Source organism: Orcinus orca, chromosome 12 (genome assembly GCF_937001465.1).
Source record: "Orcinus orca chromosome 12, mOrcOrc1.1, whole genome shotgun sequence".
Classification (NCBI taxonomy): domain Eukaryota; kingdom Metazoa; phylum Chordata; class Mammalia; order Artiodactyla; family Delphinidae; genus Orcinus; species Orcinus orca.
Window position 1 is genome coordinate 77361374 of NC_064570.1, and position 14934 is coordinate 77376307.

General features: G+C 41.0%; 1 protein-coding gene across 7 annotated transcripts in view; it reads left to right on the plus strand.

Annotated features, from left to right (window-relative positions):
• FILIP1 (filamin A interacting protein 1) overlaps nucleotides 1-14934 on the plus strand; it is a 269457-nt gene that overhangs the window by 211522 nt on the left and 43001 nt on the right. For all 7 annotated transcript variants that reach the window (XM_049695665.1, XM_049695664.1, XM_049695668.1 and 4 more), the window contains one exon: nucleotides 410-588. In XM_049695665.1, the coding sequence (XP_049551622.1) occupies nucleotides 410-588 (179 nt within the window). The remainder of the gene's footprint in view (nucleotides 1-409; nucleotides 589-14934) is intronic.

A 14934-nucleotide genomic window follows, 5' to 3' on the forward strand; every position in this document is an offset into this window, starting at 1 on the left:
AAAAAAAAAAGGTTGCAATGAGGATAATTTCCTCCTCCCGCACCGGAGTTTGGTGCGGGCTGAGCTCTTTATTTTTCTGAGATTAGGCCAGATGCTATTCTCTTTCTTTCTGAGTATAGGGCTTCACCGTCTCATTGCAACAGTGAGTTTGCTCTCCTGAAAGGTTAGGAACCACACATATGTTCACAGAAAAAAGGCCAGAGGCCAGAAATTACTGCAGCCCTATTGTGGCTAGTTCATAAATCCAACTGGCCTAGAGAAAATGATGGCATGGGAAAATGGCAGAGAAGAGCAGATTCCGTGTCCTCCCCTACAGGTAATAAATCATTAGACCAATGAAAACAAATTATTTCGAGTCCTCCATAAATGAAATAAAGTATTAAGCTCTTTCCCATGTTTGTGTCCTCAGCTGGACAGACTTGAGGAAAAACAGAAGGAAACCTACCGGCGCATGCTAGAGCAGCTACTGCTGGCCGAGAAGTGTCACCGGCGCACGGTGTACGAGCTGGAGAACGAGAAGCACAAGCACACGGACTACATGCACAAGAGCGACGACTTCACCACCCTGCTAGAGCAGGAGCGGGAGAGGTAACTGCGCACGCGCGCCCCGGAGGGCCGCGCTCTCGTCCTGCCCCTCCTGCCCTGGATCAGATTTCCACCCGTGACTCCGCGGACACGTGCCCGGGGTTTAATTCCTAATTTCCTAACGGTTTGCAGAGAGTGAGACAGACTTTGCTTGGAACTATTAATGTGAGCATGTTGGGGGTTCGTATAAATACGGCAACACATTCCCAGCCACAAACTAAGGGAGCTTCTGTTTTAACTTGATCAACGAAGCATTTACGTTTGAAAAGCCTCTCTACTAACTGCCTTCTATTAGAAATAATATACTTTTTCTCTTTGGGATTAAAATGCACTTATTCAGTGAGACAAATTATCACCATTTTAAATGAATCCTATTCATTCTTAAAACGGGTATAGAAAACCTTACTACTTGGTTGTGTGTGAATTACTTAATGACTAGAGTTACCTGCTTAACTTTTTCAGGGTTGCATAACTCTTAAAACTCAGTGTAAAACAAAACAGAACAAAAATTCAGCGTTGAGCCTTGAACACTGTAGGTAGTTTTCTCAGACCAGGGATTAGCACCTTTGAAGCAGAGACTTCAAATTGAAACGCTTTGTGATGAGCTCTTTGATACTCTCCAGTTTTTCAGCATCTTCTTTTTAGCTTATTCTCTCCTTTTCCTCCCCTCAGCTAAATGGTTACATCTGTGAATTCCACAGTCTTTGAAACCAATGACATTGAATCCCTATGCTTTGAGTTACCAAGCGTGTCTGCTTCTGTGTTTAGGACTTGCAAATTAAGAGCCACTGGGAAAGAGCTTCGCCAGTCCCAGCTTTGCTATATCTAGTTACAAAAAGGAGATCTGCTTTTCCCAGATTAGTTTATTTGCCAGAAAAAGTTACCTCAATAGGAAAGTAAATAAAAGCGTGAAACAACAGGTTTGCGTTAAATTTTTAAGTTATTGGTAATGTTTACTCATTATTGGACTTGGTACATCTCTTGAGGAAGGAGAAATGGGAAAGGGAGCAATGGCTGGAGTGTTAGGTACAATACCCTCCACTTATGGTTTCTTTAAGTCTGTCTTCTGCTGCTGGAAGCTCAGGTTTATCAGCGTCTTGTTTGGACAAATAGATGGTCCAATTTGATACTTTGGGGCAACCAAACAGTGAGAATAAACTCTACCCCCGCAACCTCCATGAACTTTCCGACCTCAAGCATAGGTATTGCAGACAAGGTTTGAATGACCGTGTAAGTTACATATATCTAGGTGTCCTGTGTTGGAATGGGGTCAGGTAAGAGTAGCAACTTGTTTGATATTTCTTTAAAAGATCTGAAATCAAATAATTTTAAAGAACCAGCTGTGTGAATTAATATTTTCTAATCACTTTGTAAATCTTTTGGTCTAGAACCAGATAGGTCTGCCTTTTCTACAATTTCCCACCTAAGCTAAATGACTGAGGTGAATTCACCTACAGAGTGGTAGGTTTAAATGAAGTATGTGGATGAAGAGACTGTACTTACCCAGCTGTTTTTCTTTCTTTTTTGTTTTCCTAATATTTGTGTACTGTGAGAATAATTGAAATAATAACACTCGATGGAGAGCTCTATAGTTCACAAAGTACTTTTATATTCATTATACAACGAGCCTGTCCCAAGTGTACTTATTTACTAACTTCATGTTGACCAATTCAAGACTAACAATTCCAATCCCCTGCTCCTTCTTTGGAGTTGTTTAATTTTACTAGGGCAATTACACAACGATTTCTCCTGAGCAAAGCGCTATGTAGGAGGTTTTAAAAATCAAAGCAGAATTTAAAAATTATATATATCATGATGCTTTTCATACTTTGATCAGCACCGTTGACATATGTCACCAGATGTACATGTTTTAGATAAGAATCTCTGACTCACTAGATATCCAACCACTTTGAGACTCTGAAACAGTAGTTTTGACTCAACAGGTTATACTTTAGTGCTTTATATATTTTCCTGTCAATGTTTCTGCCCAGGCCGCCCCCCTGATTGGCCACCAGTGCACATGCTGTGGGCACGTGCTGACCGACGCTCATTATGCTAAATTAGACACCCTCACTAGGACCCTGATAACTGAAGCTGGCATCGCTGAATTTCTCTGCGTTCTGATCTGAGGCGTCCACGGTGACTGGCTTTGCTGAGTTCCCTGGGCAGTGAAGCCTTTAGGATTTTCTCAAAGGTCAGGCCTGGGCCTCCCGCTGCCCTTTGGAAGAGGCCCTGCTAAATCTGCTTTGGGTTAAATCCTCTTTTTGAAGTAAGCGGTCATAATTAGATGTACTTATGGGGGCTGCTAGTTTGCTGACCCCGGGGCTTTCTTTCCCGTGGGCAATGTCGCCAGGGGCTGGTCCCCACCAGGACCTGGGCCATGGCTCAGCCAGGCCCCAGCGCCCCATTCAGCCGCAGCCCCTGCAGGGGAAGCTGGGCTACTGCTGATAGAGAGCTGGTTTTTCTGAGCCGGAGTGGGAATTCTGGCATAGACTATTCCAAGTCCTTTGTTTGCCTCTTTGTTTTGCACTCCCTTCCCTCTTTCTCCGGAAAAGTCCCTTTTGTGAAAAAAAAAAAAAAAGAGAGAGAGAGCGCCAAGAGCTTTCCTTCAGAAATATTTCCCTTTAATTCTCCTGTGAGTATGAGTGAAGGAAGGAAAAAAGTGAGACGAGATAAGCCCAAGTTGTTTGTTCCCTGTAATCACCCAGTTTCTACTGGGGGTGTGACTCTGCAGGCTGCCTCTACCTAGACAGCTTTCTGATTTGGTGGCCATGGGCGGACGGGAGTGCAGACCCAGGGGACCCTCCACATGTGCAGAGCATCTAGGCTCCGTTCTCTACACTTGTCCTGCTCTGTAAGGGTTTCTCACGCCCTCTGGAAAATGGTTAAAGGTAATAACAAGGGACCCAGGCAGACAGGATCAGTAGCTATCCAGATTCAGATATTTGATGAAACCAGAAGTCCTTGGTTTTCAAAAACAAGCCTTGGTTTGACTAGTATTGCAAAAGACTTCTGAGTTCAGCCCTTTCAAGTCCCTCATCCTACAGGTTGGGTAACTGAGGCCCAGAAAAATCATGTAGCTCAACTAAGACGACGGTGCAGGCCACTGGTCCAGCACTGTTGTACGAATGAGTCCCTTGGGCAGAATGTCTTGTTTTATGTTTTCTTCGTGTGTGTGTGTGTGTGTGTGTGTGTGTGTGTGTGTGTGTGTGGGCTCCCAACCTCCAAGCTCTTACGTCCAAACTATGACACAGAATCTTAAAAGGCATTATGATGGTTGTTAGGAGGATATAAACAGATCTATTTGGACCACTGGTGTCTTTCAACTGTCAAGACTGGAGAAGCTTTGGAACAGCATCTGCTGGAAGGAGCAGCCTGGGGACTTGTTTTGGAGTGGAGTTGGAACAGCACACACAGTGTTCTACTTCTGTTGCATTCTGATGGGAGGCTGATGGTAGTTATGGGGGAGCTAAATAAAGCACCCCTCCAAGCTACCTCCTTGTTATGGCCACTCACCTAGACCCTGAAAGTGTAAAAACTAAGCAGAAGTTATTTTTCACTTTTCAGGAGTTGTTAAATTCATCCTATATAAAAACTCCACAAATTAAGTGCCTAAAATGGACAAAGTATTGTTCTGGGCTTCCTTTATGCTAAACCAAAAGACCCATCATAACGTGTTACCATCATTTACTGCTATTTATTTTTACAAATAGTTGTATTCCCAAATTAAAAAGTGGAACTAGCATGAAAAATGCATTGGCTTAACTAGCATTGTTTAAAATATAGATGAAAATATCCTTCATTGCAGTAATTAAGACTAGATAAAGAAAGCTCCCTTTCTAACTAACTGCTATATTCTGTTTGGTCCATATTTTGAGTCAACTTGACCTTAAAAGGCATAATTCTAAGCACATGAGATCACCTTCAGAGTTTATGCTTTATTCTCTGTATGAACTGCAAGACTTGTAATTTTAATCTTACACTTTCTCTAGGGCTGCTTCAAGAATGTCAGGATAGAGAGAATACAGTTACATCAAAAAGTGCTTTGGAAAGTAAAGAAATATTTGAGGGGGATGTGTGTACGCATGTGTGTGTGTGTGTGTGTGTGTGTGTGTAAATGATGTGGGGAGGACTGTCTAAATCTATAACTGTAGATATAGATTTGAAAGCTTTTGGATTCTATAGGCTCAGCTGGGACTACATAAATAATTACATCATCATATAATATTGCAGCAAGCCTTCCAAGTATAGGGTCATTTTTTAAAAAACTACAAACCAGCATCTCGAGAGAAATCTCTTAACTTGTGAAGCAAAGAATGCAGGAACAGGGGCTTGGTGGAGGGGAAACTTTCAAGCCCCATTTTGGTATTGTTCCTTTAGGCCTGGTGGCCTGTGGGACAGGCTGCACCATTGCACTTGCCTGTGGCGGGGATGACCGGTCAGAGCAAGTTTGTGAAAAGTTGCTCTAGCGGCCTGGGATCCTGGGAGATATTCTTGGCACACTTTATAGAAAAAGGTGCACATCTGGTTCCCTGGCATATTTTCCCTAAGTTTCTCAGATTTAGATGCCTTATCTCTAAACTATCGCAATAAAATGGACTTTTCTCATTGGTAGCGCAGAGAAGCACACTAAAGTACTTTGTAGAAAAAGATTGCTGCTGATGTGTAAATGATCAAGTCTGATCGTGCAGAAAGTAATCAATAGGTGGAACATATCAGCAGGAAACAACGGAGGCCTCTTGTCTGTGCTTAGCCCTCAGCTACATGCTGCTCACTAGCTAGACTAGATTTCATTGACCCCCCTCCATACGCTGGACACGTACACATCTGGTTTAATCCTTACAAAACTGTATGAAGTATAGTTACTATCCCTATTTAGAAGATGGGAAAGCAGGTTAAATTCCTTCCACCACGGTCACTTGCCAACAGTTAATTGGAAGAATCAGTGTTTGAACTGAGCTTCCTACAGTAAAAACAAACAAACAACCAAAAAAAAACCTTTTCCACTTCCAAGTTCTTACCTTCTGATTGAAACGAACATTTCATTTCTCCAACGTTTGGAGGAAGAAAAGATGACTTGAAACGTTGGCTCCGTGTATGGCACATCCATTCTGTTTGCAGGTTCAGGATTCGAATTCACAGACCTTTACCTGTCATTGAGATATGCCACCTACTATCAATATCCTGACCAAGAAAATTGCTGACCAAGAAAATTGCAGGGAATAGACAGCTTCTAAGAAAGAAGAGGAATTAGAATTCAGAGACTCAATCACAGAAAGAATACGTTTTACGGTTGATTTTCTGAAAGAACGCCAGGATCAAACTCCACCTTCCAATGGCTCTCACCCTTGCAATTTGCAAATCCCACTTCCTACTGGAAAATGTGATTGAAATGAAGGAGCCTGAGGTGATTTTGATTTTGCATAGCTAGGGTGTTTGTGTTGGGGGATGGGATAGGTGGGGACAGTGTAAAGGAAGTGATGTTATATCTTACCTAAAGGGACCAGGCAATCGGTGACTCAAAAAGATAGCTTCCCAAAGTTGGAAGATGGGAGTTGGAAGACAGTTGGTCCTCTTAAAAGACCCAGGATATTAACATATCTACTATCAGCACTGTAGAACTAGGAGCCTGCTACTCATTCTTAAGTAGACACCCCCTGGATGAAATATGAACGAGCCCATTAAAAATGCCCTTGATGTGGGCTTCCCTGGTGGCGCAGTGGTTGGGAGTCCGCCTGCTGATGCAGGGGACACGGGTTCATGCCCCGGTCTGGGAAGATCCCACATGCTGCGGCGCGGCTGGGCCCGTGAGCCATGGCCGCTGAGCCTGCGCGTCCGGAGCCTGTGCTCCGCAACGGGAGAGGCCACAACAGTGAGAGGCCCGCGTACCGCAAATTAAAAAAAAAAAAAAAAAAAATGCCCTTGAGGTGCATTTCACCAGATCCCATCTGTACAAAACTGCTGAGTCTTGGGTGGGTATAATCTTTTCCCCAAGCTTTATAGTGTTCTCATTCTCAAGGTCATTGAGTTAGCAAACTCTGATCTAAGATTCTTCAGAGTTTTATTACTATAACTTTTAACAGATATGCCAGGGAAGATAGGTTATCTGATCAACATAATTTTCTAACTAATCAAAGGTTATGATATGAATTAATTTACTTTTACTGTTATGGAAGATATTTCTCAAATACATTTTACTTTTTTAAGAAAAATTTTAATATACCACAAAATCCAGTTAAGTCATATTTGAAGATTTCAGAATCTTGTAGTGCTGCTATCTGGGTGACTCTGTATGTTACAACCTCAGGGCCTATCAGATTATATTCAAATCTAAATGTCAATTATGGTTGTATTTTATTGTTGATAGGATGGTGAAGATGTTTTCCGGATCTTAGGGCTTAACCCAGCTAACTGAGAATTTTAGTTAATTAGATTCGACATATTTGGACTTTTACAACAACAGCAACAGAACTTGAACTAGGAAGGACTCTGATATTATACAAAGGGGTGGGATAATAATCAAAGAAAATTGGCCATAAGAAAGGAATAGCGTTGAAAGGGAGGTCTTGCGAGACAACAGGCAAGAAACATATTTCACTGCTTAAGATTTTAGCATGTAAGAATGCCTCAGTCCTGGTATTTGATACCCCTTATTCTAGAAAAGTCCTAGGAGAGGTGAGACTAGAGGGCGGTATTTGGAATTTGAATGTGAGAGTTAAAGAGTGAGAGCCCAGTAGTGGGAGGTGGTCAGCTTGTCAGAGTCTCTCTAGTTCTGAACCAATCATTGGGGAAGGAAAAATGGAGAGTAATATAAACCCCAGATAGATGGGTGTGAAGAATTTGAGAATGGAGCTATTACTAGGTAGAGTCCAAGGGTGTCTCAGTCTGCTTTGGCTGTCATAACAAAATAGACTGGGTGGCTTAAACAACAGAAGTTTATCTTCTCCCAGTTCTGTGTGCTGGAAGTTCAAGATCAGGGTTGCCAGAATGGTCAGGTTGTGGTGAGGCCTCTCTTCCTGACTTGCAGATGTCCACCTTCTCGCTATGTCCTCACATGGCCTTTCCTCTGTGCATGTACATGGAGAGAGAGATTCTTATCAGGCCTCCAATTCTATTAGATGAGGACCCTACCCTTATGACTTCACCTAACCTTTTTACCTCCTAAAAGCTGTATCTCCAAACATAATCACGATGGGGATTAGGCCTTCAATATATGTATTTGAGGGGGCAAATAGAAAAGGGCATGGCAAAACTTGTGGTTCTCCCTCCAATAACTCAAGAGCAAGAGAGTAAAACTTGGTGTCTGACGTGTCCAGTTGGAGAGAGCTTGATATAGCTTCAGTGTCCTGCAACCCTAAAGGAATATCTAGATTTTTCCCTGTGCTTCTGAAGGGCCATGGGAATAGCTGATTCAGGGCTGGAATGAGAACAGAACTGTGACCCATTTGGATCAGCAATCTGAGCAGGAATGCAACTGAGGCCAGAGACCACAGTGTGCTTCTCAGAGAATGCCAGTGTGGAAGGATGATGCCTACATGCCCTCCCCCCCATCCCTGATGGCCCCAGAACTCAGCCCCAACTCCAGAAATGGGATCCTGAAGGCCTAGAGTTAACCCAGAAGACCCCGACTTGACTGAGGAGTCTTTAAATTTACAAAGGAAAACCTTACTTGACTGAGTTTACCCAGAATTAACTAAAATAAAATAGAATGAGGCAGAAGCGGCGGCGGTGGTGGTGACCGCTAGCCAGTGTCAGATGACAGTGGCGCTGTTGGTGGCAGCAGGTGAGGTGGCTGGGCCTGGCCTGGTCCGAACCGCCACTGCTGAAAGGATGACCCAAGCCAGGAAGCGGGCTGCTGAGCCTCGACGGCCTGCGCGCTTGTAACTGCCCCAGCCAGACACACTCCTACCCTTGACGTAGCCATCCTTCAGTGAACCTACAGATGTATTTTCTCAGGAGCTCAGCCTGACCCTACCTCAGTGATACAGGAGGAAAGACCCGCTGTTGTATTCAATAAATAAATAAATAAATAAAATGGAATGGGAGCCCATAAAAGAAACCTAGAGACATAGAAACATGAAGATAATTGTATTTCTTGCACGCATGAGTTTGAGGCCTGCCGTTACTACCCCCTTCGTTAGTAAAATCATCCAGGTGTGTGCTAAAGAGAAATAATGTAGTATTGTGTCTGGTTCCAGAGTACTGAAGGTGTGCTTACTAATGTTTTGCGAAATTTAGAGGATCATCTGATCTAAGTCTAACCTTTCCAGCCAGTTAACTCTTTCCCTGGGTTACTCTAGCTACATGGTACCAGACCCCCTCAAGACCTGTAACCTAGAAACAGTTGTTTTCTCAGTCTCCTGCATTTCACTGGGAGCCAGAGAGCCTTGAATTCAAATGCTGATTCTGCCACTTACCAGACGAGTTAGATAACTCTTGGACAGGTTATCTAACCTTTCTGATTCTTGGTTTCTTTACCTATAGAATGGGGATAACCTATCTCATAGAGTTGTTTATGTTCATGAGATAATGAATATAAAGCCCCTTCTACAAAGTATAGCACATACTGCCTAAAGGTGATCATTTCTTCTGCTCACCTGTGTATCAAACACTAAGAGGAAAACTATGACGGTTTCACTAAATCACAGTTTACATTTTCTCAGACTAAGATGTTCTGAGAACAATGCAAAGTATTGGAAAAGTAAACTATACTGTCGTCCCGGGGTAGTTGTTTTGTATTTAGATTGTAGGTAGACTCAGGAAAACTGAAAACCTACTACAAACAGAGAATTCAATAAAGTGAGGTGGCAAGGTACAAAACTACATAGAATCAATATTCAAAAATCAATAGTTTCCATATTTCCAAAAGACAAAATAATATAAACTATATTAAATATTAACTATCTAGGAATAAACTTAAGGATGTGAAAGATCTACATGAAGAAAGGTTTTTAATGCTACCTAGAGATTTGAAAAAGATTGAGACCAACGGAAAGGCTTACCATTCTAGGACTGGAGAACTCAACGTTGTAAAGATGTCGTCTCCATATATTAATCCACAAACTTAATGTGGTTCTAATAAAAACACCATCAGGTTTTTTTTTAAGCATCAGAACTAAATGAAGTTATTCTGAAGTTAATATAAAAAATACACAAACAAGAATAGTCAAATATTGAAAATGAAAAGTAGTAGAGAAGAAAAGTTTCCTATCAGGAAAACTAACAAACAAACAAAAAAACAAAAAAACAACTCATTTTAAAGCCACAGTAAGTAAAACAGTGTGGCACTGGTATATGAATGGACAGATCAATGGAGCTGATATATTTCTAGAAATAGATTATAGTAGATATAGAAATTTAATATATGTTAAAGATGGCATTCTAAATCAGTTGGAAAAAGCTGTGTCTCTTAGGAATGGCTATTATTATATTCATTTTTATGTATAGGATAGGTATTTTATTTGTAGACATGGGGAGAGTTGCCCATATTATAGCCAAGGCTATTTTTTTCTGTCCTGACCTATGTCAAGGGAAGATTTAGCATTTACTTTTTAAGTTTCCAAAGGATAGATAAATCCCATGTAATAAAAAATTATATTTGAGAAATAAAATATATAGCAAGAAAGTGATGACTTACTTTCTACAAAAAAAAAGCAGTATTATGACTTTTAGCCACATAAAATTTTATGAGAAGTAAAATATGTGGTAACTATTGGCATCCTTTGGAAGAAAAACTGCTATAGTAACTTTGCTGAGGTCATAAATTTACAGCCGTTGTTCTATAACTTTGTATATTTAAAAAATGAATACGTTAAAAAGAAGTGACAACACATTTTATATAGTGAAAAGATTAAAAGCTTAAGCCTAACTTGGACTGATTTACTAGAATAACCTGGGGAATAATTATTTTCTTTCCCCAACAGCTGCATAAAACAATGAGAAAAACAACTAATCTAAAGATTTGTACCTAGTAGTGTATCAAATTGAGTGATTTAAATGCATGTATTTTCCAGAGAAGTTATTATGGGTTATTAAATGGAGTCCAGATACAAATTCACTTATTTAGAAAGTCTAATGCAGATTGGCTTATAATTTTTGGATAAAAAAGTTGATTGCAAGTGGTACAGTGTATGTATGAAAATAAAATTTCATGCCTATCTTCACAGTTAATCAGAGAGCTCTCAGGAACTAGAGCAGATGGTAAGTTTTAAGAAACACACCATGAAAATCATTAGGAAATAACAAACAGCCCAACTAGAATGGAACTTTAATTGACAAATTTTCAATCAGTAACTATAGCCTTAGACTTCCCTGGTGGCGCAGTGGTTAAGAATCTGCCTGCCAATGCAGAGGACACGGGTTCGAGCCCAGGTCCGGGAAGATCCCACATGCAGTGGAACAGCTGAGCCCGTGTGCCACAACTACTGAAGCCCGCGCTCCTGGAGCCCATGCTCTGTAACAAGAGAAGCCAGTGCAATGAGAAGCCTGCGCACCACAACCAAGAGTAGCCCCCGCAGCTGCAACTAGAGAAAGCCCGCCTGCGTGCAGCAACAAAGACCCAACACAGCCAAATAAATAAACAAATAAATAAATAAATAAAAATTAAAAAAGAAAATAACTACAGCCTCAGAGTCTACCCAAGTGACAAAAATACAGTGAATTTCCTAATGTAGTGACAGATTTTTAAAAATGATTTCTGATCTATCAGTACACTATCAATTGTAATCCAGGCGGTTGTAATGCCAGGCAATTGATCAATTCTGACAGACATTCTGTATGTTAGAAAATACAAAAACAAAATCTCCTATAGATTTTTTTTTAGTTAATTGACTCATTAGTGAAATATGTAAGTTCCAAAGAAAACACCGGAATCCAGGTTGCAAAAGCAACTGGGTTAAAAGTGAACATTTCTAACAACTGATTGGCTGTTTTTGGTCCCCAAATTTCAAACTAGTTGAATTGAGTTTTTAATTGAGCTGATAGTTTATTTCAGCATCATGGATAAAATAAGGTATTGAAAAGTAATACGTAAGATTATTCTGGAATGAAAAGTCTTAGGAATGCTGCCCTAAATTGGCAGCCATAATAAATACCAGGCAAAAGGTTTTTTTTGCACAAATTCATACACCAAGAAAGAGTTAAGAAAAGAAAGTGCTGGGAAAATGTGTTGTTTCTTAGCACCTACAATGAATAATTTTTACTTTTTTTCCCCCCCGGGATGGAGGAAGGTACTCAGATTAGCATTACAAATCCTGGATTTCAGAGAGGGACTTGGAACTTGGGAAGGTGTGTTTTCAGTGGTTGGAGGTTGTTCCTTTCTGGCTTCTTGACCAAGTGTACCCTCTTTTTCCAAGAATGCTTGTGTTTGGAAAGTACTTCATGGAGGTGAAAAGTTTAAACAGAAAAGATTAATCAAAGGTTGGCGCTTTCATGCTCAATGCATAACATATTCAGCTCTTGGATGAGAACTCTTAGCTAAGAAACTATTCAAATAATATTCAGGGGCTGAATGTGAGCTTCAACTGCAAACTACAGGTCAACTTTACTTAATCTTAACTCATGCCTCTTAAATTCAGAAATGTTGAACCTTAAGGATTTGCTTTATATTTTCCGTATAGTTTTCAATATCCTATAGGAGTTCACTGAGAGTTAAAATAAATAAGCATTTATTTTATTCTGAAATGCTTAAGGAAGCACGTGTGTCTGACCTGAAATGTGAAGGAAACTGGAAGTGGTGAGCTGACTGTTCTGCACCCAGTGTGCTTTAGAAAGGGGCAATGATCTGGTCCACCTAGTCTTTGTCATTTGTCACAGTGTCACCAGATCCTACAGTATTCTAATGACGCAAGTATTCTTACTTTACCCACGTATATATACCTGCCATCCTTCCCTCCAGTACTTTTGATTTGCTCAGCTTTCCAATGCTCACAGATTTGTCTGACTCCTGCAATCTGTAATATTTGAGAAGCTTTGGATTATATTTCTCCCAAAGAAGAAGATAAATGTGTGTAGAACTACTGCCCAGACTGCCCATGACCAAACCTCCAGAAAGAGATCTTGGAAGAAAGTTCTCCTGCCCCATCCTATGACTTTCTTCTCCCAGCCTGTCACTCCAGCCCCCTAGTGCATCCACTTCTCAAAGTTCTGGAACACAACCTTCTCTGCTGCAAAACCTGTCTTTTGAGATAAAAGCACACTGAACTGGCAGTCCCAGTGATCGCCCACACACTGAGAAACATCCCGCTTGCCATATGCTAAACTAGATCTTTCTCAGAAATGTTCAGGAAACATGTCCTCTTTATCTCCTGTTCATTTGTGTTTCTGGCCAAGAGGCTATAGATTGGAGGTTCCAGTGACCTTCTCCTTGGGTTCCATTAATTTGCACAGAACTTAGAGAAACATTTTACTTTCTAAATCTCTGGTTTATTATAAAAGGATACAACTCAGGAACAGCCAGATGGAAGAGACCCATGGAGTGAAATATGAGGGGTGGGTGCAGATTTTCTGTGCCCCTCTCCAGGCGCACCACTTTCTCCAAATTACCATGTGTTCACCAACCCAGAAGCTTCATTCTTTTGGTTTTTTATGGTGGCTCCATTACATAGGCATGGTTGACTAAATCATTGGCTATTGGTGATTGAACTCAATCTTCAGTCTCTTTCCCCTCCCTGAAGGTCCAAGGGGTGGAACTGAAAATTCTAACCCTCCAATCCTAGGTAACCTAGGGGCTTTCCAAAAGTCACCTCATTAACATAACAAGACACATTTATTACTGTCATCCTTTAGGAAGTTCTAAGGGTTTTAGGAGCTCTGTGCCAGAATCAGGATGAAGACCAAATATACATTTCTTATTACAAATCACAATATTACAGGAACAATTGTAAGCAACTGGTTTTAAGAGCCACTTGTTCAGGTCATGATGCTCAGTGACCACCTTGATGTTTAAAGGAAAGTGGGAGGGACTTCCCTCGTGGTCCAGTGGTTAAGACTCCATCTTCCGATGCAGCGGGTACGGGTTCAATCCCTGGTTGGGGAGCTAAAATCCCACATGCCTCGTGGTCAAAAAACCAAAATATAAAACAGAAGCAATATTGTAACAAATTCAGTAAAAGACTTTTAAAAAATGGTTGATATAAAAAAAATGAATCTTAAAAAAAAAAAATAAAAGAAGGTGGGAGCCTAGATACTCTGTTTCTAGGGTCCAGTGCTCTAATAAGTTATGATTGTCTTAGAAGATCTGCACGCACAGTACATTTAAAACTTGACTTGAAGGACTTCTCTGGTGGCACAGTGGTTGGGAGTCCACCTGCCAGTGCAGGGGACATGGGTTCGAGCCCTGGTCCGGGAATATCCCACATGCTGTGGAGCGGCTGGACCCATGCGCCACAACTGCTGAGCCTGCGCTCTAGAGCCCGCGAGCCGCAACTACTGAGCCTGCGCACCTAGAGCCCATGCTCCGCGGTGTGAGAGGCCACCATGGTGAGAAGCCTGTGCACCACAACGAAGAGTATCCCCTGCTTGCCACAACTGGAGGAGGCCCATGTGCAGCAATGGGGACCCAACGCAGCCAAAAATAAATAAAATTAAAAAAAAAAAACTTGACTTGGGGACTTGTACTCACAATAATACTTAACATGTGCACTAGATTACATTTGAGTACACATTTCAGTTAATACATGCTAAAAAGTTTGAGACAGGGAGACCCTCCATTTGGTTGTATATCATTCATAGAAAAGAAAATTACAAATCTTCTTTAAACAAAAATGTTGATCTAATTCACTGAGTAAATTATAATTGAGTGAATGTTCATACTTGACCAGTTCATTTGGATGTTTAATAGGTTTCTCCAACTTAATGCGTCCAAAATGGAACTCTTGGTTTCTTCCTGCAAATCTATTCCTCCTGGTTGTGACCATCTCAGTCAACGGTACTGCAATCTAATTACTGGAACTAAAATGCTAGCAATTATCCTTAATCCTTGTTTTTATCAGCCTTCCATATATAGACACCCATAAGTTGTATTGATTCTGCTTTCAAATTCTATCTGGAATTTGTCCATTTTTTCCCAGAACCATTGCCACTGCCCTAGTCCAAGATAAAGTCTTATCCAAGCCACCATTGCATTGCTTGTCTGGGCTGCTGTAATAGCTTCCTTCGGACATCTTGTTTCCACTCTTGTCCTCCCAACTCCCAAGTACAGTCTCTATATATTAGTCATGTAAATCAGATCCTTCAGAATGAAATCCAGCTCCTTACCATGGTGTGGCAAATTGGGCCAAGGGAACTTGCTTTTTTCCAATCGTCAAATCTTCCTAGAAGACTTTGGTAGCTAATGACACATGGTATGTC